The sequence below is a fragment of the Molothrus aeneus genome, chromosome 4 (genome assembly GCF_037042795.1).
Source record: "Molothrus aeneus isolate 106 chromosome 4, BPBGC_Maene_1.0, whole genome shotgun sequence".
Classification (NCBI taxonomy): domain Eukaryota; kingdom Metazoa; phylum Chordata; class Aves; order Passeriformes; family Icteridae; genus Molothrus; species Molothrus aeneus.
In genome coordinates this window covers 28,259,746-28,285,209 of record NC_089649.1, presented here as the reverse complement: position 1 = coordinate 28,285,209, position 25,464 = coordinate 28,259,746, and the positions used below count along the sequence as shown (strand labels likewise).

The window sequence follows — 25,464 nt, the reverse complement described above, 5'->3', positions numbered from 1 at the left end:
TTTAAGAAAAGAAAGGGGGGACTTAAAAGTGTACTGAGCAAGTAGGCCCTGCATTTAAATACCAAAAAGGTGCTCCTCCGATCTGGAGTTGCAGGGCATTTTAACTAAGTTAAAATACTTCTTAGTATTATAATAAATAGTTGTTTTCTTGCTGAATCAAGAAATACCTGCAAGTATGTGAAGCTCAAATTCACATTGCCTTTCTCCTGAGATGGATTTCTTCTATGAGCATAATACACATCTGTATTACTTCACAACTTTTTAATAAAGCAAAGCTTTGGTGATTGTCTTCCAGCTCTCTTGGGGGAGAAGAAAAAGGTCAAAATTAATTAATAAATTGCCCTGGTTTGCACTTTAATCATTAAAATTATATGGCAACTAGCAAGTTTTTGCTTAAGCATTTCAAAAAACTTGGCTGTCAACAATTTATGGCTTTGAGACAGAACCCAGAAACCTGTGATTAGTGTATATTTACAGTGGACACTCAGTGACACTGGCTGTGACTGTATTTATACCAGTACCATTGCTCTGTAGATATCTGATGGCTCTGCAGTGGTGCTCAAATGCATCTTTTCATGTAGGAATGTTTAAGAAATGGAACTGACCTTGCATGGTCTAGTCCGCAGCATCACATATAATAGTAGGGTAAAATTAAAATACTTGCTGCTGAAATGAGAACAAAAGTGGAAGAACAAATGTGTTTGGAGATTTGGAAATAAAATGTCAGCATGATACAGAGCATAATGAAAAGCATCTGTCAGAGCAGAGGAACAGCACTTTTCCAGTAATGATGAGACTGTACATCACAGGGGAGTTGAAGGAGGGAAGTGCCATGATACTTCAAGTAGCAGTATACAGAATCAGCAAAAATGCCCTTTAAGGGTGAGTTTGATTTGTAAATTTCTTTTCCTGTTTTTTAAAATATCTTCTGGTTTTGACTGCTCTCTGTCTCAATTTCTGGATGACTCCTTGCCCTGAATGGCATGGAACTTCCTTTTTATTTTTCTGACAAAAGTGTAAATCTGAGACTGTTCAGGTGTTTCTGGAGTGGCATAACAGACACACCACGTGTCCTGTGCTGATATTTTGCGTCAGCAGCAACTTGCTCAAAGATGAGTCTAGAAGGTGGTCAGCATGTGCCAATGAGGGCTCGGCAGGGTATGGTTCAAAACAAAGGGCATGATTTTCAAATGAAGTACAAGGTAGCAAGGCAAATGGAGCTCTGTGGGACAGGAGTGATGGATTCTCAACCTGCTTTTTCCTGGTGCCATGTAGCATGTCCAGCCCTCACTGGTGGTGAGGGACCTGCCTTTGGAGAAGAGGGGACATTGTATTAACCCAGTAGAAGTAAAGTGACTTGCTGTGCAGTCACTCATGTCTCAAAACAGGTGCTTTTTTGGTATGATCCCTCTGGCCACTGTTGCAAATCCTGTGGTTGTTAGTCACTGGGCCTGAGTCCTTAGTCATCTTTCTGTTTGAAAATGAAATAAAGAAAAACCCACAGATCTGGGGAAACCCGTAAGGGGAAATCTGCTTTGGTAGCAGAGAGGCTTGTGGAAATTCTGCAGGAAGGTTTTCACAGTAAGAAGTGTTTATCTGCTGCATAATTCAAAATATGAAAAAAACAGCAAACCAGCAGAGAATCTGAGGATTTCTGAAATAATTGTTTTGTGCCACACATTTTATATATTAGCCTGGTAGTAAAGTAATGCTGAGGGCCAGCAAAAGCCATCCTGAGTTTGCTTGTGTGATTGAAGGGTTAAACAGTTACCTTCTGATCTGTTTTTTTCAGTGTTGAGATTCATTTTAGGTCTTGATACGTAGTGTTGGAATCATTATCTCTAATAGTCAAGTGTTTATATCAGAATGCATTCAGATCTACAGCAAAGTCTTGAAACTTTTGTAATAAGTTTGAAAACAGTGTAAAATTGTTAATCTGTTTTTTGTTTTTGTTTCAGTGTCCTTCATTTAGCAATTATCCACTTTCATACTGAGCTGGTGAAAAACCTCTTGGAAGTGATGCCCCGTTTGAATTACAATGACATCATTAACATGAGAAATGACCTCTATCAGGTGAGCAGTTGTGGGGGTATAACTGTTGCTGATTGTTTAGCCAGTAAAAAAGAAATTGCACAACTTGCTGTCTGTGGGAAGAGATCAGACTGATGCAAAAAAGTTTAGAAACAAGGATATACTGGAAGGTTGTGGAGGAAAAAGATCATGTTGTCACTGGTTTAGTCCATAATTCTCTTGATGGTAACAGAAATGTCTCCATGGGCTAACTGTGGAACAGGCCAAAAAGAGTAAATTCTTCAGTTCATGGCTTCAATATTTGGCTTCTCTGTCACTAAACCAGAGGTATGGATTACAGTGTGCCAGCTCTGGACTCCTCTGCCCTTTCTGACACTGCTTAACTTGGGATCATGAGTCAGTTCCTGCATCATCAGTTATCTGTAGGCACATGTGGAAGCCATAATAACCTCTGCCATTCCTACAGCCCAGATTGTATTTGTGCCCATCATGTAAGCACCAAGATTTCCCTTTCATTTCTGCAGTAACTGAGAAAAGCCCATCCCCTTGGCTTTAACCTAGGAGGAAAACAACTGGCAGGCACAGTTCTGTCTCCTCAGCTATAGTCTGGCCTGTTTGCATTGTAATTCAAGTTCTGAAAAGAGCTGTGGGAACTTGCCTGGAAAATAATCTCTTTATAAAGAGATTGTGCATGCCATTGAGCAGCACTCTGACATTTGTGACATTTGCTTTGCTGTGAACAGTAAAGGCAGATTTTAATTCTATATAGGTAGTCCCAGGAGGCTTATTTTGACTTGTTTTCCTTCACATTTTTATGTTCTTATAAAGTAAGTTTGAAATGTGGAGGCTGCTGAAATTAAGCAGAAGATTCTAAATTGAATTCTGTGCCCTGTGCTTAACAGAAACAGGAAGCAAAGCTGGGCTCTACACTGGAAATAAATCCCTGGCCTGATCCCTGATAAATACAGAACCTCTGCAGCTCTCCCTACCTTCAACTTAAACCTTAAGCCATTGACAGAAGAGAATGTAGGCTTGGGCTAGAATTTTCCTTCTCTGCAGATATTCTGAAAGCTGACATATACCTTACAGATGCAGTAATTAATTGCAAATGTGTTGACAGATGTATTGACAAACACAAGCTTATTGTGCAGAGCTGGAATGAGTCTTTATTTTTAAAGTCCTCTGTCAAGGTAATCTAGATATGGAATCTTACTCAATTTTAAAATTATTTTAGTATTGGAATTACCATTTCCCAGACCTCATTAGAATGCTTACTGTTTAAATACATGCATATGTATGTTCAGTGTGATGCTGCTCAGAACTGACAAGAATGCAGTATGCAACCAACCTCTGGAAGGTCCCAAAACCTCTCAGCCTGAGCACTGCTCAGTGCTGCAGGTGCACAGAAATGGGGAATGTGCAAATGGGATCAGCTAGTTCAACACACATGGCATAAATGCACAATTGTTCTGCAGTTTGACGAGTGCACAGAACCTGCAGGATGTTCTTCTTTTCTGTGCAGCCATAAGGAACTCCTGTGCCCATGGCTGCAAATCTCTTGATTCAGGAGCAAAATGAAAGCATGGTTCATTGCTAAAGGACGTGAGTAGGGCCTGGAAAGCGTGTGTGCTCCCACTGTGGCATGAACTTGGTGATGGGGCAGCCATGGAAGCTGGCTTGCAGTGTGTGGGGGGCACAGGGATGACCTCATTTCCTGAGTCCCTTGCACTGCAATGCTCAAATAGCCAGGTCAGTGCCCTGGCTTATAGAGTAGGCAGCATCTTTGTTCCTCCCAAAGTCCAGCTGCTGACATCAGCAAGGCAGCTTTTATTTCCAGTACGTAGAAACCCTATTTGTAGTATTCAGTAGAAAAGAAGCTACACCACTCCAAAGCCAACTAAAATCTTGCATATGTGTACAATCTTCTCACACTAGGAGCTTTTATGGGTTTCAGAGATTTCTGTATAAGTGATGTAGCTTTGTTATCTTCTTATGGCTTGCTTCTGTCACTTGCAGACCCCCCTGCACCTGGCAGTAATCACAAAGCAGGCAAAGGTGGTGGAAGACTTGCTGAAGGCTGGAGCAGATGTCAGCCTTCTGGATCGCCATGGCAATTCTGTCTTACATTTAGCTGCTACTGAAGGAGATGACAAGATTTTGAGTCTACTCCTCAGGCATGAGAAGGTATCTCCCATGGTCAACCTCCCCAATGCTGAAGGTATGGAAAGATAATGGCTTATCTTATGCCCTTCCCTACTAGACAAACACACCACAATTCCTGCCAACACTGTGTTGCTACACAGGTAGATACAGACCCTGAAAATAACATCTTTCCCCATTTTGCATATGCTGTCCTTGGGTTTTAATATGCCTGCAGGCACAGATGAGAGAGCACAGGCATGTCAGTTTTCTGGTTATACAGAACAGGAAGATTGGTAATGGTCACGTGACACAGCATGGATTTTAATTTTTGTCCCTGTACATTCTCTTCAATATCACACAATCTCAAGCACTTGTGTTCATCTTGTTCCTTACGCCACCCTTGGTTTTTTTAAAAAATCCCCCTGGAAGAAAATGTTTCCTCCTGCCTAGTGAATGAAATCCCCTTAGAAATAGTTTCTGCACTAGTATTGAGTTTCATATCTGGCACTTTGTGACTATCCAGAATTAGAGCCTGTAAAATAACCACAAAGAGACAGTTCTCCCATTTTTCAGTGTGCAGGGGACTTCAATCTAGTACTCCTGCTCTAATAGATTGTAAAATGTCTGACCTAAAATTGTCATCGTGGATTCAAAAAACTGTGTTCAGTTCTTCAGGAAGAGAGGTTTTTTTGGTTGGGCGTTGGTTGGGTTTTTTAAAAATGGCTTTATTATTATCTTTCTGGTGCAGGTATTCTTGAGGTGTCAGGTCACTGTGACCTTACAGGAGGATGATACTAAAATATACCAGTTACTCTCCAAACCATTTTCTAGAGGAGATGTTCAGTGGCAGATAGGGCCAGTGTGGGGTACCTACTTGTTTAGTACCAAGATACAGATTTTCTTTTTAAGGCTATTCTCTTGAGGCAAAAAGATGCTCTAGGTGAGCTCTGTCGTTCCTGCCTTCTGTTCCACCTTGTAATCTGATTTTTTTTCTCCTTGCATGGTTTTGACTCTCCAAGTTCCAATTTATGCACAAAGAACATATTTATTAACACTATTAACTTCATCCTGAGCCTCCACCTGGAGTACTCCCTTAGGGTCTGGGGCCCCCAACATAAAGAAGGACATGGGCTTGTTGGAACAGGGCCAGAGGAGGGCATGAAGATGCTCACAGGTCTGTAACACCTCTCCTCTGCAGACAGGCTGGGAGAGCTGGGACTGGAGAAGAAAAGGCTCCAAGGAGACCTTACAGCACCTTCCAGTACCTAAAGGGGGCTGGAGAGAGGTGTTTTATGAGGACATGTGGGGATGGCACAAGGGAAAGTGGCTTTAAGCTGAAAGAGGGTGGGTTTAGATTAGATCTAAGACAGAAATGCCTCACTGTGAGGATGATGAGACACTGGAACAGGTTGCCCAGAGAAGTTGCGGATGCCTCATTCCTTAAAGTAGGTTCAAGGCCAGGATGGGTCTTTGAGCAGCTTGATCTGGTGGAGGGTATCCCTGCCCACAGCAGGAGTGGGGTGGAACTAGATGATCTTTGAAGTCCTTTCCAACCCTAAAAATTCTATGATTCGGTCATCTTTTAGTGTATAAGCAGGCAAAATATGTTATTTCTGCTCAGATAACTACAGTAACTCATTTTACATTTTCTCACTTTGAAACTCATTACTCTGACGTTTCTGAATTTTACAATATTAATGCAGATGAGGGACGGGTTTTGTTTTGTGTAGGTCTCAGTGCAATTCACATGGTGGTGATGGCAAATAGCATGTCCTGCCTCAAACAGCTGATTGCTGCTGGAGTTAATGTCAATGCTCAGGAACAAAAATCTGGACGAACTGCATTGCATTTGGCTGTTGAACAAGAGAACATCCCCTTGGCAGGCTGCCTTTTGCTTGAGGTAAAGGCAGAATTTCTTTCTTCCAGGTCTTTTCAATTACATATTTAAAAGCTGTTGACAATCCTAAAATGCTTCAGAATGACAGAAGAAAGGGGGGAGGGTCCTTTTTATTGACCAGATTACTTGAACTGGTATAGTGGCAAAGTTACTGATAATGTTACTGTTTTGTTCAGCTGCTGAAGCTTTTGCTCAAGTTGAGGAATTTAGAGTTTGTGACCCTAACCTGACTGCATATGCCATGTATAATTTGCCCTGAGTAAGGCTGGCAGGCACTGAAGTTACCATGAAGAAGTTCATCCCTTCTTCTGTGTGAAGTAGAACAGGTATAGAGTTGTGCAGAGAGATGTAGTTGTGTAATCTGTAAATATTTATCTCATCATAACACCTTGATCCTGGTATCCTTAATTCTACACACCCCAGCTGGCTGTGTAGCTTTCCTCTGTGCTCATGCATGGATGTGCCACCAGCCTGGCTGTTCTGATGAGCAGCAGGAGGGCAGGATTCTGTGCACACCACTCCCGCTCCAAAGGCCATGGGCAAGCAGATGGCAGAAGTTTTACAGGGGATGCAAAGTGGCTTTTATCTACCTGACCTATTTGGAGATATACCCTGTGCCTCCTGCTCTAACACTGGAGCACACTACCACTCTATGCATGTAGACAGTTGTGGTTCCTTTCTAACTCCTCCTTTTCAGGCAAGAGTTAGAGTTTTTATGCTACCAGACACAGAATGGTGCTTACTTGCACAGTAGCAGTGTTTATGCTGACATGAGCCTCTACAGCTGCATTGTACAGATTTTTTTTTTTTTCTTTTTTGCCATTCAACAAAACCTTAGGGCGATGCAGATGTGGACAGCACTACATATGATGGGACAACTCCACTTCACATAGCAGCTGGAAGGGGCTCCACAAAATTGGCAGCAGTTCTCAAAGCAGCAGGTATGGAAATATATCTTGCTGGAGACTTCTCTTTCACAGTGACAATTCAAGTTAAAAGGCTGCAAAGCAGAATGAACTTGTTTAAACGTGTGGAGGAAGTCAGATATTAAAAGGAAGAAGGTCTGAATTTCCTCAGAAAGTCCTGCTCTGAGGTGCTATACTAATCACTCTTCAGCACCATCTAATGGCTGGAAAGGCAAACTATGTTGGTCCAAAAAATTCTCGAGAGGACTTTGGGAAGTTTCTTGAGTATCTTTTGTAGCTTTTATAGCTGAAGAAGCAGAGAAGAGATCTTTTTATGTATCTGGGATAAGTGTTGGACTGCTTTAGAAAGAAAAAGCCAAAAAAAAAAAAATACCATCACTGAAGCATGAGCTTGTAGTGTCTCCTACTGCTGTCACTTTGGAAGAATTAGGTTGGAGTATTTACTGGAACATTTTGTCAATTGTACTTAAACCTAATTTTTCTCCTTTGAAACAGAAACCCAAGCCTCCCATTGCTGAGGCTGCCTGCTTGGTCTTTTAAAACACCCCCACTTTCTCTGACACTAAAAAGCAGCACCACACCATCCCTTCATCACATACATGCTGTGCTGTGTGAGGCAACATGGGACTGGGAGTCAGTTGATAGAACCAGAGCTCTTTCTCTGGGCCCTAAGGCTCAGCTTATCAGGTTTTTTCCCTCTTTATAATGGAGAGCAGCATTGTACAGAGATGTGACAGTATTTAAATGTAACTGAAAAAAAGAGCTACTTCCTAGCTTAATATAAAATATCATTCACCTGGAGTAAATCAGCTGATTTGCCATTCAGTACATAGAAGACATATTTTAAATATTATTGAGAAGCAACTTGAAGCCCCTTTCCCACCCCCCTCCTTGTTTTTCAGGTGCCAATCCTCACATTGAGAACTTTGAGCCATTGTTTGATCTAGACTATGTGAAAGATGATGATGATGATGAAGGGATTGTGCCTGGAACAACACCACTGGATATGGCAGCCACCTCTGAGGTATGTGGTCTGTTTTCTCTTTTAGTTTTTTGGTTTTTTCTAATTATAAAGGATAGTTCAGCTCTCTCAGCCAGCTCCTTTCATTGCATCCAAAATTATTGCAATTAATTCGATGAATTTGCCATCAAAAATTAAGCTAATTCAGCCATAAAACTCCCCTGATGAAACAGCACTGGAAGAAAGCTCCACTGATCTAAGGCTGCTGAACAGAAATGACCAGGAAGTTCTTGAAGCAGTTGCTCTACAGTCTTCAGTGTGGGAAAGTATTTACCTGGGTGGGCAGCTTGTGTTTGAAGGCCCATTCTGGAAGGGGTTTCTTTGCTGAGTGTTCTTCCAAACTGCAGCCTGTGTGTGGTGGGAAAATGCACTCCTGTGTTCTACCCAAACAGTGACCGCGCTGATTATTGTGCATGTGGCTTGGTGTGAATGTAAAGGATAAGCAGTCAGCATCTTTGCTCATCTGGAGCTGGGAGTGGTACCAAGCTTAGGTGAAAATCTAACCCAGGCTTTGTTTTAAAAGATTGGTTGCAGCAGCAGGCAGCAGCTCCTTGCCTAGTCTCTGCTACTGCCATTTATTTACTGCCAAGACTTCCTCTGTGTCTTGAAAATAGTTGCCAGATGACACAGCTTAAAATAAAGGGAGATTAACTTCTCAAGATTTCTCCCTAAAGTTTAGCACAGGTTTTGTACAGTATCCTTAGTCATACTGAACCTAGGAGAGAAAAAAAAATGCTGATTTACAGATGGAATTTTATACAAGACTGCTGAGACTTAATGGACACTAACCAGATTTCTACTAAATACTGACTTTAATGTATTCTCTTAGGTGTATGACATATTAAATGGCAAACCCTACGAGTCAGCAGAGGTTTTGGAGGACTTACTCACACAAGGTAACACCTATAAAGACTTGACAATATCCCTCTAGTAATTGAGTACTGAAAGAGTAAGTGCAGAAGACATTGCCCTGCTTGTAACTGAGCTGCTGAGAGAGAAGATGTGCCCTCCCACCCCCTCACTCATACAATGAGCATGATTCCCTTAAGATGTCTCAAGGACAAGGAGTACATTTGCAGTATTGCAGCAATACATTTGTAAATGCTGGGATTGAACTCTCAGTTTGACTTTGTTTCTGCTTAAAAATGAACTGGTGCATGTTTTGTATAAATAATAAACTAACGTATTTCTCTGTTCCCCAGGACATTTGAGAGAGCTGAATGAGAATTCCAAGATGCAGCTTTACAAACTATTGGAATTGCCTGATCCAACTAAAAACTGGTCCACCCTAGCACAAAAACTGGGTCTTGGCATACTTAATAATGCCTTCAGGTTGAGTCCTTCCCCATCGAAGACCCTGCTGGATAACTATGAGGTAATGTGCTGTGATAGGTTATAAAGAACATGGATACACGTAGAGAACCTTGTTCTCCCACACAGTGAGACAGTGCAGCCCTGCAGCTTTAGCCAGCCTGGATCATGCTGAGTGTCTGATGTCTGCTCTTTCAGGTGTCTGGTGGTACAGTTCAAGAGCTGATCGCTGCTTTGAGACAGATGGATCACACAGAAGCCATAGAAATAATTCAGGAAGCACTGTCCATCTCACACAGACCGCCTCCCCTGGAGGACAGCACAGCAAAAGCTCTTCCATTATCATCACCGCTCACAAATGGAGAGACAGGTAAAACTGACAGCAAAATATGAACAGCTTCATTTAAGATCTTTCTCCCTCCCCACTCTATCTAGGACTGTTAGGATTGCACACCTTCTTACACACACTGCTTCACCTGCTTACTGGTTTCAGAAATATTTTACTGCAGTGTGACCCCTGTCATCATAGATACCTGCTAGATACAGAAGAGAGAGGAAAAATTAACCACTTGAATCAGCATGCCTGCATCACAGTATTCATTCTACTGCTGCCCTTTGCTAAAACCAGACACCTGCCATCTGCTAATGGTTAATGCCTTGGATGTACTGGGAATATAGGCAATTATCTCCTAGGTGTGTACAAGGGCCATTAGCTTTTGACTTCCTCCCCCCCCCCTCCCCCCACAGCTGGATAAACAAAAATGTTTTGGGCTCTTAAACTTTTTGGCAAGACTTCAGTATTAAATTTCTCCTTCCACAATGTGTAGCACTCCAAAATGGCCCAGTGTTCTGTAGGCAAAGGAACTGGGGATGGCTTAGGTTACACAGGACCTTGAGGAGTCCTGCTGGCCAACTATCTGCTCAGAGCAGGGCCAGTGGAACATGACATGAGGTTGCCCATGTTATGTCCAGTTGAGTTCTGAGCACCTTCAATGACAGAGGTTCTACAGTGGTTTTGGGAAGGGAACTCTACTAAGAGAGATTGTGAGAAGTTTGCTATCAGGGCTGTTCAGTCATTGCCTGGCCAGGTTTAGTAACAAAAATGTTTGTTTTTTCCTGTTCAAACACTGGTAGTGCTGCCTGTAGCCAAATGTGGAAACTTACACCCTGTGTAAAAACATTGTAGGTATTTCTGGTAAGAAAAAAGAAACACCACAGTCACTCCATTCCAATCTAACATTGCCAGTTTATTCTCTATAGAAAACTGTTTGGTCAGTCATGGAATAAACCTTCACACCCACCCAAAAATGTGCTTGTACACATATTGCCCCTTTAGATTCATCTTGAAGGGTAAGAGGGGTTCTGCTCCCTCTGCAACATGGAGGGCATCACATAGTTTATTTTAAGATGTTTGCTTAGAAGAACAAGACTGAATTCTTAAGGTACCACCACTGGTTTAGTCACACTGATCCCACATCGTACCTTCAGTTTCAGCTTACAGTCAGGCACTCCTTCTGTGGATCCTGCACAGGTGATGAATGCTACTGACTTGTTCCTATTTTGGGGTCACTTACTAGATGAAAGCTCTTCAAATGTTTGTCTCAAAAAGAAATCTGTAAGTTGAAATAACATGAATTAGAAGTTTTAGGAGCCTCATCCTGGAGTTGTACACTTGCACAGAGTGTGACTCTGAGAACCAGAGAACCTTTTGCCCTGTGATCACCACAGCTGGGCAGAGTCCTAACCCAACTGCAGTGACAGCATTAGTGTCAGTAGAGCACCAGGCTTCTCATCCCATCCAACCTCCAATTGCAAGCTGATCTCTGCCAGCAGTACATCAGATCACATGCTTTGGTGGCCAGGAAACATTCAGTACAGCTTTTCCTATTACAATACCTCATGTTAGACCTATTTTCCTATTGAAGAGCTTGACCCTGTTGGTTTATATGCCTTAGGCTTTTCTCAAAGCAACCTTGCTCAAGCCACACAACTGATGATGTTTCCCTTTTCTCTGTCCCTCAGGTGAGCGCTACACTAGCAGATTCCAAGACCCTGAAAGTGTGTGTGACAGTGGTGTGGAGACCTCCTTCCGCAAGCTGAGCTTCACCTACTCAGACTCTCTGAGCAGCAAGTCCTCACTAACACTTGGCAAAATGGCCCTGGGCTATGGACATCAAAGTTCAGGGCAAAGCAATTACATAGCTGACTAGTGATAGTTGGCAATATGCAGTTACAGGAAGAAATGGGACATTTCAAATTACATCAGTGTCATCCTGGCCAGAGGGAAGGGAACTCACAACCAAAAGTGCACTGGAAGAATCTCACCTGAACCCGAACAAATGGCAACTGCAGCATCTGACTCCTAGCCACTGCTTCCTTCCTCAAGTACATTTAATTGTGTTCATTTACAAGCCATTTACAACAACCAGGGCTCCACTGCTGCATTAATACACAGGTCTGGATGCTGTCAAAGACTGACTGAACTTCCCTGGTCTGTGAGGATTTTCTTTTACAGATGAAAAAGAAGTTGTTAATGCATAATACAAACTTACTAAAGAGGCTAAGCACAGGAGCAATCAGAAGATACAGTTTCTAGCTGCTCTCTTCATAATTTTTGCAGCACAGTTGCATGCAAACAGGTTATAAAATAGCTGGCAAAGAAAAATCATTACTTTAATCACAACAGAGACAACTTAGCAAAAAAAGAGAATCCTAAAAGAATCTTGTATATTTCAAATAATGTATTTAAACTTAACTTTGGTGCCTCTTATTCAAAAATTTTTCAAGTTTGGCATTTTCCTACTTGTAAATAGTTTTTTTTTTTTTTTATATCTGTTCCTTTTTGGAAAAGCGTGCTTTTTAAATGCTTATTTTTATTTTACTTTTATAATAAAACCCCAAAATTAATGCTCCTGTCTGTGCCTGCTGTGATTTTTACATTACTTTTCAAGTAGAGGTATTGAAGATTTAGCATCTCTATTTTAGGCATTGATACAAGATCATGCTGATTTCCAAGCACTAAAATGAAATGCTGCAAGCCACCTGTCTTAAGCCGAAAGTATCTTTTATGGAGGGAGAGCAGGACCATCAGCTACCACTGAGCAGCTGTACTTTGAGATTAAGGCCTCTTCCTTGTTTTAGTTCTCATGATTATGGCAGCAGAGAATCATTTACACTGAAACCAACTATTTAGTATCTCAGCAAATTTCTGATGAGACAGCTCTCCTTTGGGCTATCTAGAATCTCCTGTAGTAACTGTGCTCATGAGCAGTGTTTCTTCTTGTCTGACATCAGTTCTGAGACACGGTGAGTGTCCTGTTATTGATGTTGGCCCAACTAAACAGAACAGACATCAGAGTTCATGATAAAAAAACCAGGAGGGGCACTGTACCACAGTCACCTCTAGCCAACTTTTGTGGCACAAAGAGGGAGTGTTGACAGGGTGGTTCTTGGCTCAGCTCAGTCTTCAGTAACCTGGGTGTCACTCCTAAGAAAATGAATCAAAATAAACCTTGAAAATGGTTATGTTTAGAGTGGTAGCTGCTGTAATGAATTAAATTATGAGTAACAAAAACAACTTGTGAATTTATTTTATAATCCAGCTGAATTACTGAGAATGTTAATTACTTCCAGAGAAGATGAATAAAAGTGCCATTCATTCTTTCTTTCAGTTCTTGTATGTATAATCATCAAGGCAATGTCTAAGGCATATAGATTTTTGTTCAATTAATGTACTTCTCCAGTATTCTCTTTGTATTCCAGCTCTAATAGAAACAGGCAAAGGTTTTTATATTTCCAGGAGTGGAGGGGCTTTTTGGGCCCCAGGAGAGCTGCTGTTCAAGTAAAACACACCTTCTGCTTCCAAAGAATTTCCAGCACAGCTCAGGGGGCTGGCAGAGATTTTTACTGAGGTTTCTACAATGCTGCAGATCACCAGGGCACCCTGGCTGTTATGCACACCTTTTAGCTTTAGTTCTGACCAGCTCTGCTTTTAAACCACCAGGAGACACCTGGATCTGTATTTCCTTAAAGCACTTTGTGACCAGATGTTGCATAATAGCTGTTTATCAGGTTAGTGATCATGCACAGCAGGTCCCCTAGGCCCTATGTATGGAAGTGCTTTAAATGGCAGCCTGGCAGCTTCTCAGTTTCATTGTATTTAATAAAAAAGACTTTAATCTTTTTTGGTTTTTTCCCCTTTCTTTAGAGATAGAAAAATATTGCTGAGCACATCTGTTTACACCTGGCTTATAGAGAGAAACCTCCAAACTTAATCTATATGTGCAGCGGAATAGAGCTTGCTCTGTTATTGTGCTACTCTGCTGCAGTAATAAACAACAGAAAATTGTGGAAAGCAGAAGAAGTTGTAACAACAGGTCTCTTCAGATGTTCTCTGCATTTGATATGAATGATTCAGAAAGTTCAACTGCCCTTGATTTTAGATTGGCTGCTACAGTTGTACATTTCCTGACATCATCTTGGCATGTATGTACAAACTTGGAAATCACTGGAAGATCTAGGCAACATTCTGAGATTCTGTGGACTGCAGGAGGATAAGAATCTTACCTACATGTAGTGGTGTATCAACTGTCTTTTCTCCCTTGCCTGGAAAGTAAAATGCTTTTTTCACACATTTAAGAAAAAAGAGCCACTCTTCTTGCTTCCCCCAAGTAAAGTGACAGGAATGCTGGGGCCCATTTGCTAGTTTATGGTCAATACTCACCCACCATCCACAGCTTCTGGTGCTTCTGGGTGATCATGCCTTGAAATAAAGCAGTTCTAGAGTAATGGCCAATGGTCAGTCCAAACTTTTGCTGGCTCCAAAATATTCCTACAGCAAAAGACAACACAAGTTACTTACCAAGGAGTTGATTTCCTCCTTTCAGCATTATGAAGCAGCCTGATGTCCCACTTAGAGCCAGGCTCTTGTATGTTTTTCCAAGGCTGCAGAGGTTTCCCATGGCCTCATTTAAACCAAACTACTATAGAATTTTTTAGCCATCCAGTCACCCTTGCCATATGCACAATGCAGAAGAGCACTAGTTCAGGTATTATAGGTCTCTGCTGACTGACTACTTCTTACAGAGATGGCCTTTTTTTCATTTAAGTTTTGGTTTTCCACACTAATTGAATGAATTTGGGGCTTTTGTTTTGCTACCTTGTAACATCTGACTGGAAAGCATGGTTATGTAAACACAACTCTTGGATTGAAACCTGTCCTAAAAACTTCAAACCATGAATTCCTGGTACCCTAAGTGGGTAAGAAAGAAAACAGTGATTCTGGCAATAAAAAGGCTGGCTTGTAAACTTCAAACCCCAGCTCTCCTGTACTGAAAATAAGAAACTTATTGGCCCATCTCTCTGTTCCTGACACTGGTTCAAGTTAATGAAAAGGTCTCTGCTACACATCTCCAAAACCAAAAGGGAACTAACTAACAGAAGTAAAAGTACTGAGAAAGATGTGCTTCTAAGGCAGAATATTTGTCCAGACCACAAGGTATGCAAACAGCAGGTAACAGGAAAGACTAACAGAGAACTATGAACACTTACTTAAAGAGTAATTTTTAGATACATTTGCATGCTTCTTTCCCGGAGAAAATGCAGAACTTGAAAAAGCTTCCAAGGACATGCTCCAGTAAACTGGAGCAAAATAAAGTCTTCCTTGTGTGGCAGGAAGTACAAACAGGTGCCCTCCAAAGCTCAAAATGGCCTCTGCAAGCCCAGAATGTGTTCACAGCTAAATCCCAGCCAGAGAATGGTTTTAGGACAACAGATTAGCCAACACCATACAGTGTTCTTCCCAAACCTGCTCTCAAGTTCTGTTCTGGAAGGGTATTTGTCATGGCTGTGGGGCACTCTGGCTGCTGCTTTTGCCATCACTGGAGAACAGCCCAGAGGGGCCCAGGAACAAACAAAGGCCACGAGCACAAGAGAATTCCCTGGTCCTTAACAAGACATTGCAAGGAAGTACCCTGAAGGAACACTGACAGGGCCAGTCCCCTCTGCTGCTGCCACCAATAATGTAATGACACTGAGGACAAGCACCACAGCCACCAAATGCTGTCCTAAGGCTCCGGCTGCCAAACCCCCATCAGACAGAACTGGCGATACAGGTTACAGCTGCTGCAGCTGTAACAACACCCAGCTGGCAAGATGGATGTGTTGATAGGAGTGCAGGCTGTCAGTGCTGCCTTCCTATCTCTGCCCAGATCTGAGACAAAGGCAGAACAATGTAACCAATATAGCACAGGATGCCACTGCCAAAGTAACAATGGTTAACCAAAGGACACCTTACAGCCACTGCTGCACAGTGAGAGAACAGCTTCTATAAACACACACCTACTACAACACCAGGAAACCAAAAGAACATATTAAGGATTAAAACAATAATGGAAGTCGACCTTCCCCTTTAAATTCTGTTTTGAGTTCAAGCATTTGGCTTAAGCAATTGCTAATCTTTCACAATGGCACCTAGTGCTGAATTAAAGATTTTCATTGAGAAAGAATGGACCTACTCCTTAGGGAGGCTCCTGACCTTCAAATACAGCAATAATTTTTAAAATATCCCAAACCTTGCTATGTTAATCTGGTAACTGCAGAAAGCAACAGGGGAAAAAAATAATAGAATGCTGTTATGTATAACTGTGCTGGTAGACTTTATTTGCATAGCCACTTCATCACTTATTAATCATGTAACACATCATTTCTTTCAAGATTTTGCCTAAAAATTGTGACAGGCTAGATGAGGTCACAGCTATCCAAATTAATTATTAATGAATGGGTTTTGCTTCTAGCAATCCAAAAGTTTTTCTACACATCTTAAACTTCACTCATTTGCTGAGATGAACAAATATCACTAACCTCCAGACAGGTCTCTTGATTGTCTCTAAACAAGTGATTCCTCCAAAGTTTTATTTATTTAACACTGTTAAGTGCCATTTTGAAATTCTATCTAGATGTTGCTGGAAGAGACATTTCTCCATCAATATAAAAGAAAGGCATCAACAGACTTGCCCTCTTCCTAATACACTGCAGCAGTACATATTAATAATATTTTCTCTACATTTTTTCTTTCTTACCTTATGTTGACTTTACTGCTGCTTTGATTCCACCTCGATTCCAGGACACCAAAAAAACTGAAGGATTTTTCTGGTATTGTCGGTCCATGATGCCTCTCAGCTTTTTAATTTCCTTTGTCAGCACCTGCATTTGTTAAGTTTTACTCATGACTGTCATTTTCCCTATCTATTAACATTGGCACATACACACCCATATTTTGATTGTCTTCATGTCTTCTTTTAACTAGGACTTGTTTTGAACCAGATGCAACTGCAGTTAGTTGTTTTGGTGACCCAATAAAGCATCTGTAAGAAACTCTCATTAGTCATTTCCCTTTCATCTGTAAGTTTTTCCTCTCACTCAGGAGTATGTCGGTTTTGGTTAACACCAAAGTACCAACATGCTAATTAAAACTGTGATCACAACTCAAACTGAGTCTGAGTTCTCCAGTGGAACACACAGCTGCTCCCCCCACACGTGCCCCAGACCCCCCACACCACCACTGAGTAATGCCCACGTGCTGCTTTTACAACAGCGATGGACATCAGTGGCAGAGCTCCTTCAAACTCCACCTACTGCGATGCTGATTCTGCTTTGCAAGAAAATGAATATTTGCTTGGGTGGACAGAGATCCTTGTGGAACCCCAGCAAGATCCCAGCTGCATTCCAAACCACGGCTGACAGACAAGCCAAATGTTTAGCAACCCGCCCATGGAGCGGCTGGAGGCAGTCCCAGCTTCACTCCCTATCCTTCTGCCTTGCTCCCAGCACACACCTTGCTGTTATCCTAAACTGAATTTCCACTCACAGCATAGTGAAACTAGAAAAAAATATGGATGTGTTTTCAATACACCACATATATTATATGTAAGCTTTGCTGTTGGTATCTTTACAATGAACCAGCAGCTAAAATTCACGAGACAGGAAGACACAGTATGTTCTTCAGCCAGCTCAAAGTGCACGTCACTTCAGAGCTTCAATCAAATTCTTCTAATTTTTATTTCTCCTCCTGTTTCACTGTTTATCTAGAATGAAATGAAGTATTCTCAGACAACATCCAGTAGAGAGGTCAAGATTAGTGAACTTTCTAGCTCTTCAACAGTAGTAGGTTCCCAAGGATAAAACACAACTGTTTTCTTCTTTTCAGTCATAAGGAAACCATTATCACTAAATCTGCCTTTTATACTCCCTACATCCAGAGTAACAAAAGGAGCAATTGCAGTGGTCTGAAGAACAAATATATAAATGTCATCTTGTTGGGACACAGAGGCCTGAAAGAGAAATAAAAAATATGTATTATTAAAAAAATACATGTTAAAGAAGACCCCAGTTACACCCAAACTGGGAAAGACCTGCATACCAGTAAAACAGGCTGAACAATCACATCTCATCAAAAGTAGCCCTTATACTTAAGTTATATATTAAAAAAAATTGTAAAATGTAAGGTCAAGGTATAATGTTTTGTATTAAGTTCTATCAGTACTTAAATCTCAGAGAGACCTTAAATCCCAGCCAGGATGCATTTTCATGCAGCACTCCCCATTCACCACAATGAAAGATTATGCTACATAACTTTCAAATACCAGTTAACCATCTATAAAAAGAGGACAAATTACAGTCAGTACAGGCATCATGTTCTGCTTACAAGAAAAGCAATGCTATTAATTTTTAAGAAAAAGCACACATCCTCTACACATTCTGTTTCTTGAAGAAATACTAATGGCTTTTGATGCTTTTTAAAAGCAATGCTAGGAACTGTAGCTCTTGGATTAGCAATGTATTTGAAAGCCTAGTTAGTTAATTAGTAACTAAGTATAGACGTATCAGCTTCTCCCAACACAGTTATTTTTTAAATCACAGCTGCATTTCTTAAAATGACCACTTTGCATTTATCCTTGCTAGCTATCCTTATTAGTTAGTATTGCAAAGACAACACCGCTACAAGATAAAGGAATGAAATTTTCCACAAATGCTCCAGTTGCAGAGCTTTTCTTATTGATGATATCATCCATAAACCAAAAAACCAAACCAAAATAAACAAAAAACCTCCCCACAGCATGACTCAGACTGCAGATTGTACCACCAGATGAAAAAAAAAATTAAAACAGGCTGATTTCTTTTCTTTGTATACTCAGAAGGCAGGCTGTGCTGTTGTGAAAAAGATAAGAAGAGAAAATCTGGCCCATTTTCTTTTTCTAAAGCCATTATGCTGGTCCAGATTCAAAGAGATTAGACCTCTATTCCCCCCTTGTTCTGTGTAGCACTAAAGAGCAATGCTGCAGTTTGAAAGCCAAATGTGAGAACACAAAAGGTCCCCATCCTGCCCATCTGATGATTAGGAATTTTCCAATAAGCTGTACATGCTAAGAAGTGAGGTTTAATAAAACATGTGTGCACACACACACAGGGCATGCAAGCTCTCTATATATACAGCAAGCTTGCTAGGAGCAGAAGAAATCTAGGAAAAAGCAGCAAATTGACTAAACAACAATGTTACACAACACTAATGGTTTTTTTTGCCTCTTTAGGAGACTGACACACTTGCCAGCTATTAAGAATAATCACTATTATGCAAATCAGAACCCTTACTGGAGGGCAGGGATTTGAAAGAGGAGGAAAGGAGCATGCAATACTGCAATGTTGTGTGTTAGCAATGTTCCACTGATCTGAGAGTGTGAGCACCTCCAGAGGAAATACTGCTGACAATAACGCACTCCACACTCAACTGAACTAGGATCACCTCATCCTGACATACAGTGCTGTCTGCAAGCCAGAACACTTGTCATGATGCTATTTGCTGTCTAGGGACAAAAAGAAAGAAAGGAGCAATGCTGCAAGGGGGAAGACAATCTAAACAAATGAAAGGGAGATTTCATTCTTTAAAACAAAACAAAGTCCAGACAAAAAACCATGAACAAACAAACAACCCCCCCAGCAGTCTTATTTGGATACACATATAGTGACACCGGAAAAAAATCTAATTTTGAACTTAACCTGGAAGCCAGAATAGCAACAACCAATGAGAAAGAACATTCAGTGGAATCAGACACTGCACAGCCGGCAAACAACCCAAACCAGTAGGATTAGTAAAACCAAATACAGTAATTTAGCATGATTGATGCTTACACTAAGCTGGGTCTTCTCTAATCCCACAGCATCCTTGAGTGATGAAAGGAAGTAATGGTTCCTAGGACTCTGGAGCCCATCTTCTCCCACGAGACAGAAAGTAATAACACAGCTTTCCCTGGTACAATTTCTGCATCTTCCCAGAAGGTCACAGATGGACTCCTTGTAGATGGGGACAGCACTCTGTGCTTTAACAGTCACACCTTCTTTGGCAAGGGTGCACACGGGCTCCAAAGAGCTCCAGGCGTGCACTGTGACCTATTAAGCACATTGAGAGAGCACAAAGCTTAGAAGAAAGGCTACATTTCTGAAAACAATGCAGCATCCTAGATTTCAGATTGCTCATTACAATAGATGTTTTTCTGACAGCACCAGCTGATTTCCACCTAGCAAGAAACTACACAATAGATATAGTATAAAAATAAGGTCATTCTAAAATCCTAACAAGTGGTCCATTTCAAACAGTCTGGAGCTGCTCTTGATCTGCAAGACTTTTTTGTTTTCTCCAGGCTCCTTGAGAGGAAGAGATTGCCAATTCCTACCAAGGAAGTGCTGGAAATGTAATTATTGACTCATTTGTTGTCCTCCCTTCCTGGATTAAGAAAAAACAACTCAGAGGATTTTTATGAGATTGCTAAGCATTATCTGATGTAACCCAACTGGGTATACTAGAGTTTCTGCTTAATCACTCTTAAACAGAAGCAAGTTCTATCATCTTAAAAGGGATTATGAAGGCTATATTAATACAGCAAAATACATTCCCAGACATCTTCCATGCATTATAAATATACCCTTTTTAAAAGGGCATAATTTGGAAATTAAGTACTTAATGAGAATTAAAACATTCTGTTTCATAAATTTTTGGTTATTTTTTGCCTTAACAGGAGTATGCAGTCAGGAATAGATCTTAACTCCTTTCAAGAGTTAAGTTCCAAATCTTGAAGTGCAATATACAGTATTCATAAGAACTATTCTACTGCCAACACTTCTCTGATGCTATCAGAAAATCTGAATTTATGTCTGTTAGAATAACTCAGAACAGAAATGAACAATTTCATTAAGTGCAGTCCTACTCCAAGAACTGACTATCCAGAAATTGCAACCATATTCTGTAGCCTATTTTACTCCATATAAGCAACCTTATAAATCTGAAAATTCATGGAAGCCCACCAGACAGAGCAATGATCTAGGAGCTGACAAACTCATACTACTAGTGAGTCATTCCAGGTCTCAAGGTCTGTTTTTCCATCCTTCAAACTGTTTTCACATGGGATATATTTTATGTCAGGAGCTGTATCTCATAGTGGAAGACGGTCCCTAAATTCATCTGGGGTCTAGCTGCCATATGATTAACAGCAACAAAATGTAACAAGCTGAAAAGGAAGACTCTTTTCTACAAGAAAACACAGCAGTCCAAATACTGACTTAAAAATCTTATCAGTTTCTATAGCATTATCAGAGAACAGTTAAGGCATCAATTGCAAAGTGGTGCCATGCATAGGTGACCTTCCAATTAAAGATGTGCTGTTCACATTTCAGAAGATAATCCAGTCCTTTTTCCCAACGCTGTATAGTTTGAGTACTGGTAAGCAATGGTACGATCCCTTTTTTCCCCTCTACTTAATCAGGTTATCTAGTTCTAACACCAGGGAAGAGTTTTGTTAAGTAGTGAGGTACCATTTTTCACACTTTGTTCTATTTAACCATGAATCCCTTTAAGATTTCCATAGAATAGTTCATTTCAGCCTTATACCTTTAAGGCTATAAGCAAAGCAATTCCTTCTTCTGTGAAGTACTACACACTACTTTAATAAAGAATAGTGTTGCCCCTAAGATTAAAGACTAGAGTTGCATCTCACAGTGTTTGAGCATGGCCTTTCTGAAGCTTGTCTGTACAAAGACGTGCTTGTTTCAGCTTCTCACATTTTTGTAGGAGGCACACAAGAGTGGTGAGGTAGGTGCCACTTACCCTCAAAGTCACCTTGTGGTCCTCATGAAGATCTGAGACACCATAAATGTGCAACATCCCTTTGTCTTCATAGGCCACAGGCAGCAGTGGTGCAAAGAAGTTCTGGGCAAAATAATGGAGCAGTTTCCACTTACCACCATACTCTAAAAATGGTTGAAAAGAATAAAGATTGAAACTGAATCCAAGATTGCCTTATCACACATTCCCTGTATGTGCTTTCTGGTCCTGCTATTGGCAATGCAACATCCCCCTCCATCCTTTTTCATCTCTATCAAGTGCAAAGAATGACTGAAGGTACTCTTGCTTCCTTCCAGGAAAGGCTCTGCCCTGGAAAAGATCTGATGCTCTTTCAAGCTTTAAGCTTTCCCAAAAGTTTACATTTTTCTCTGTCTCTGTCCTGTCACTGCTACACTGTCATTCAGTTAAAGGAAGCCTTGAACACAAGTGACAAGGCTGACACAGCATATCCCACATAAACCAAGCAGCTGGAGCATGTGTGCTGTTGAGAATCCAGACAAACACACTGGCACTGCCATAGACTATCACTACTATAAAAAGAGACAAGGCACTTATACAAAGTGCTCTCTTCCCTTTTTTCAGTCCTCCTTTCAGTTCTTCCTTAGAGGACATCAGTAACAATAAAGACAAAAATAAGTTCCCAAACCAAAGACAACTGTGAGCTTGGCAAAACAAATTTGTCAGGAGCTAGAGACACCACCCCCTCCATGGGAGTTAGTATTCATGACAGACACATGACAAACAGTTCACACTGCTCCTTTAATGGAAAGCTGTACCTCATTACTTTAATACTTTGAAAATCTGCCATTAAACTGGAAAAGCCATCAAACTCTGCATCCTCTCCAAAAAAGCACTTTTGTTTTCTTGCTTTGCAACACTGCCACGTAACCATTTTGAAAGAGAAGTTGCATCCATTTCTTCCTCTATTAACATTCCATCTAGTACCCACTATCTGCATTTTAAGTTTGTCCTTGCTCAACCATTATCCAGTCACTGAAATGGCACTAAAAAGAAGTAGCAAGTCAGCTGCACCATCTCACAAGGAAAGAAAAGTTAGATACAGGTTTCATTCTTGTTTCTGGATCTTTACTTTCTACAACAAGTTTAAAACTGATGTGTGCTTTATGATGTATGAAGAATATTTTCAGTGAGATGTGTTTGTTGTAACTCTTAGTAATCTCTTAGTTTTGGTTCTTGTACAAAGCTCTTAGCACTTTCAAACATCTCCTAATTAAAGACTTATCCAGCATAGTCTTTAAAGGGTTGCTGTGGCTTTCCCAGGGGGACTTGAACATGCTTTGTCTGCACTCCACATAGACCTGAATGAACTTTGTGAAGAGTAAGTGCATTAGCTCCAGCTTAGCACCTTACACATCACCTTGTTCTCAGCAAGTTCACAGCCAGCTAGCTTGGAAAACAACAAGAGAAGCTCATATCTGCCTGGAAAACCCACACAAGATTGAACTGTGCTATGAGATCAGTCTGTTGCCAGCAAAAACACCACTGGCATTCAAGTTAATTGCACTGAAGCAAACCAAAGAGATAAGGCTGGAGGAAAACTTCAGGAGAAGCAGCTGCATTTCTTCAAAACAGACAGTCAATAAACTGAACATACTCAGTATATTGGTGCTTCTCAGTATAGAACTACAGAACTATTTATGATGGGAAAGATCTCTAGGATCAAATTCAACTGTTCACCTGCCAAGTGCACCATTGAACCACGTCCCTAAGTACTCATGCCATACCTGTATATCTTGTAAATACCTCTAGGGATGGTGATTCCATCACTTCCCTGGGCAGCCTGCTCCAATGTTTGACAACACCTTCAGTGAAGAATTTTTTCCTATGATCCAATTTAAACCTGCACTGGCACAACTTGATGCCATTTCCTCTTATCCTGTCACTTGTTAATGAAGAAAAGGGGCTGACCCTCACCTTGCTATGACCTCAATTCAGGTGACTGGAGAGATCGATAAGGGGTATGTGGGGGTGTGTGTGTTTGTGTGTCCCAGCCTCCTTTCCTCCAGGCTAAACACCCCCAGCTCCCTCAGCTACTTTTCACAAGCCTTGTGCTCCAGACCCTTCCCCTGCTCCATTGCCCTTCTCTGGACATGCTCCAGCACCTCAATGCCATTCTTGTAGTGAGGGGCTCAGAACTGAACACAGAATTTGAGGTGCAGCCTCAACAGTGCTGAGTACAGGGAGTCAAATCCCCTCCCTACTCCTTCTGGCCACAGGCACAGGCCAGGATGCCCTTGGCCTTCCTGACCACCTGGGCACACCCTGGCCCATGTTCAGCTGCTGTCACCAGCACTCCCAGGTCCTTTTCCACTGGGCAGCTTCCCAGCCACTCTGTCCCTGCCTGTGGCACTGCCTGGGGCTGCTGTGACCCAAGTGCAGGACTCGGCACTTGGCCTTGTTGAACCTCCTAAAACTGGCCTCAGCCCATCAATCCAGCCTGTCCAGATCTTCCTGCAGAGCCTTACTGCCACTCCCACCCAACTAGGTGTTGATTGCAAACTGGCTGAGGGAACACTTGAACCCCTTGGTCAGATCCTTGATAAAGACATTAAGCAGAGCTGGCTCCAGTACTGAGCCCCTGCAAAATCCCAGTAGCGACCTGCAGTCAGATGGGTGAGAATCCATTCATCACCACACCTGGCCTGGCCTTCCAGCCAGTTTGTTTTCATGGTGAACAGTGCACCCATCCATATCATGAGCAGCCAGTTTCTCCAGGAGAATGTTGTGGGAAATGGCACTAAGGCTCTACTAAAGTCTAGGCAGACAACACGACAGCCTCTCCTCATCCACCAACTGCATCAGCTTGCCATAGAAGGAGATCAGGTTGGTCAAGCAGGACCTGCCTTTCAAAAACCTGTGCTGGCTGGGTCTGATCCCCTGGTGATATGAACAAAGGCATGTTCTGTTACTCCAAGGACACTTCCTGACAGAAAACACTGGTGGTTTTAATAACAAAAGTACCAAAAATAGGGGGTGCTAACAAATTACTCTTCAGTCATTAAACTTGAGAAGATGGGAGATTAAAACTGGGGATGGATTATCTGAAACAGAGTAAACAGGGGGGCAGTATCTGATCCAACAAACAAAAGCTATGGGCCTTGTATGAGAAATGGGCAGGGAGAGTCTGGGAGGGGTTGAAATCCCTAAAGCCCTCAGGACTGCTACAAGACTTCCTGGAATTTCAATTGTAAATTAATTAAATTGCCAATGCAATAGATGTTGCTAACTGCAGAATCCAGGCAAAGGCCACCACAAGCTTAGACAAGTTACCCAGCATGGTCTGAGGTTTCAGTGCCTGTTGACTTGAATTTTTTCCTGAGCTTAACTCACATAATGAAAATCTAGGCTTCAGCTGTCTTATATATGGAAATGAAAAATGCAATTAATGTGGAGCAGTTTCTGCTACTTAGTGTAATATAAAATCCTGGGTTTTTTTTTGAATGTGTCCTTCTCAACCTCTGCTGTGCCTTGATTTCCAGCTGGATTACACAGCCACACTGCAGAGGGAAAGATAGGAGGTTTGCTACCAAGGCAGCAGAGATCCTCAAAAACCTTTACAGTGAAGACAACACACTCAGAGTGAACATGGCATCAGATTTCCACAGGAAAACCCAAGCAAACAAAATCCCCAGCCAAGAAACAAAATCAAACAAACCACACACTTTAAAGTTTGCACCATTTCAAAACCCACTCTACTACTTTGACACCCATTGCTTTGGAATGTTTGAAACATCATTAGTCTGCTTAACTCAAATCAGCTTTGAATACTGGTACTTCCCTTTCCAAAAAAAACTAGAGCCATTTTAAAAAACCAAAACTCAACTGCTGCAGCAGTTTCACACAGGAAGTGTTTTCCAAAGACAACTTTTCCAGCAACAGGATCTTAATAATACATTTGTCAAAGTAACTTCAGACAGCAAGGAAAACTGAAGCTAATTTAAAA

At 41.4% G+C, this 25,464-nt stretch overlaps 2 protein-coding genes and 1 long non-coding RNA gene across 3 annotated transcripts in view; 1 reads left to right on the top strand and 2 right to left on the bottom strand.

The window, feature by feature from the left end:
• The window catches only part of NFKB1 (nuclear factor kappa B subunit 1), a 59,034-nt gene extending 46,800 nt beyond the window's left edge, over positions 1-12,234 (top strand). The window contains exons 16-24 of the mRNA XM_066548165.1: positions 1,959-2,073; positions 4,048-4,249; positions 5,904-6,073; positions 6,909-7,011; positions 7,899-8,020; positions 8,847-8,913; positions 9,220-9,392; positions 9,527-9,698; positions 11,351-12,234. Of these exons, the coding sequence (XP_066404262.1) occupies positions 1,959-2,073; positions 4,048-4,249; positions 5,904-6,073; positions 6,909-7,011; positions 7,899-8,020; positions 8,847-8,913; positions 9,220-9,392; positions 9,527-9,698; positions 11,351-11,538 (1,312 nt within the window). The 3' untranslated portion in view covers positions 11,539-12,234. The remainder of the gene's footprint in view (positions 1-1,958; positions 2,074-4,047; positions 4,250-5,903; positions 6,074-6,908; positions 7,012-7,898; positions 8,021-8,846; positions 8,914-9,219; positions 9,393-9,526; positions 9,699-11,350) is intronic.
• On the bottom strand, positions 10,555-16,384 carry LOC136555480 (uncharacterized). The gene is made up of 2 exons (XR_010783499.1): positions 14,052-16,384; positions 10,555-10,941 (listed from the first exon to the last, which is right to left on the bottom strand). It is a non-coding gene; the product is annotated as an uncharacterized lncRNA (long non-coding RNA).
• Positions 16,385-17,224: 840 nt separating this feature from the next.
• MANBA (mannosidase beta) overlaps positions 17,225-25,464 on the bottom strand; it is a 46,747-nt gene continuing 38,507 nt past the window's right edge. The window contains exons 15-17 of the mRNA XM_066548166.1: positions 21,483-21,625; positions 19,514-19,771; positions 17,225-17,658 (exon numbers count right to left, since the gene is read on the bottom strand). Of these exons, the coding sequence (XP_066404263.1) occupies positions 17,434-17,658; positions 19,514-19,771; positions 21,483-21,625 (626 nt within the window). The 3' untranslated portion in view covers positions 17,225-17,433. The remainder of the gene's footprint in view (positions 17,659-19,513; positions 19,772-21,482; positions 21,626-25,464) is intronic.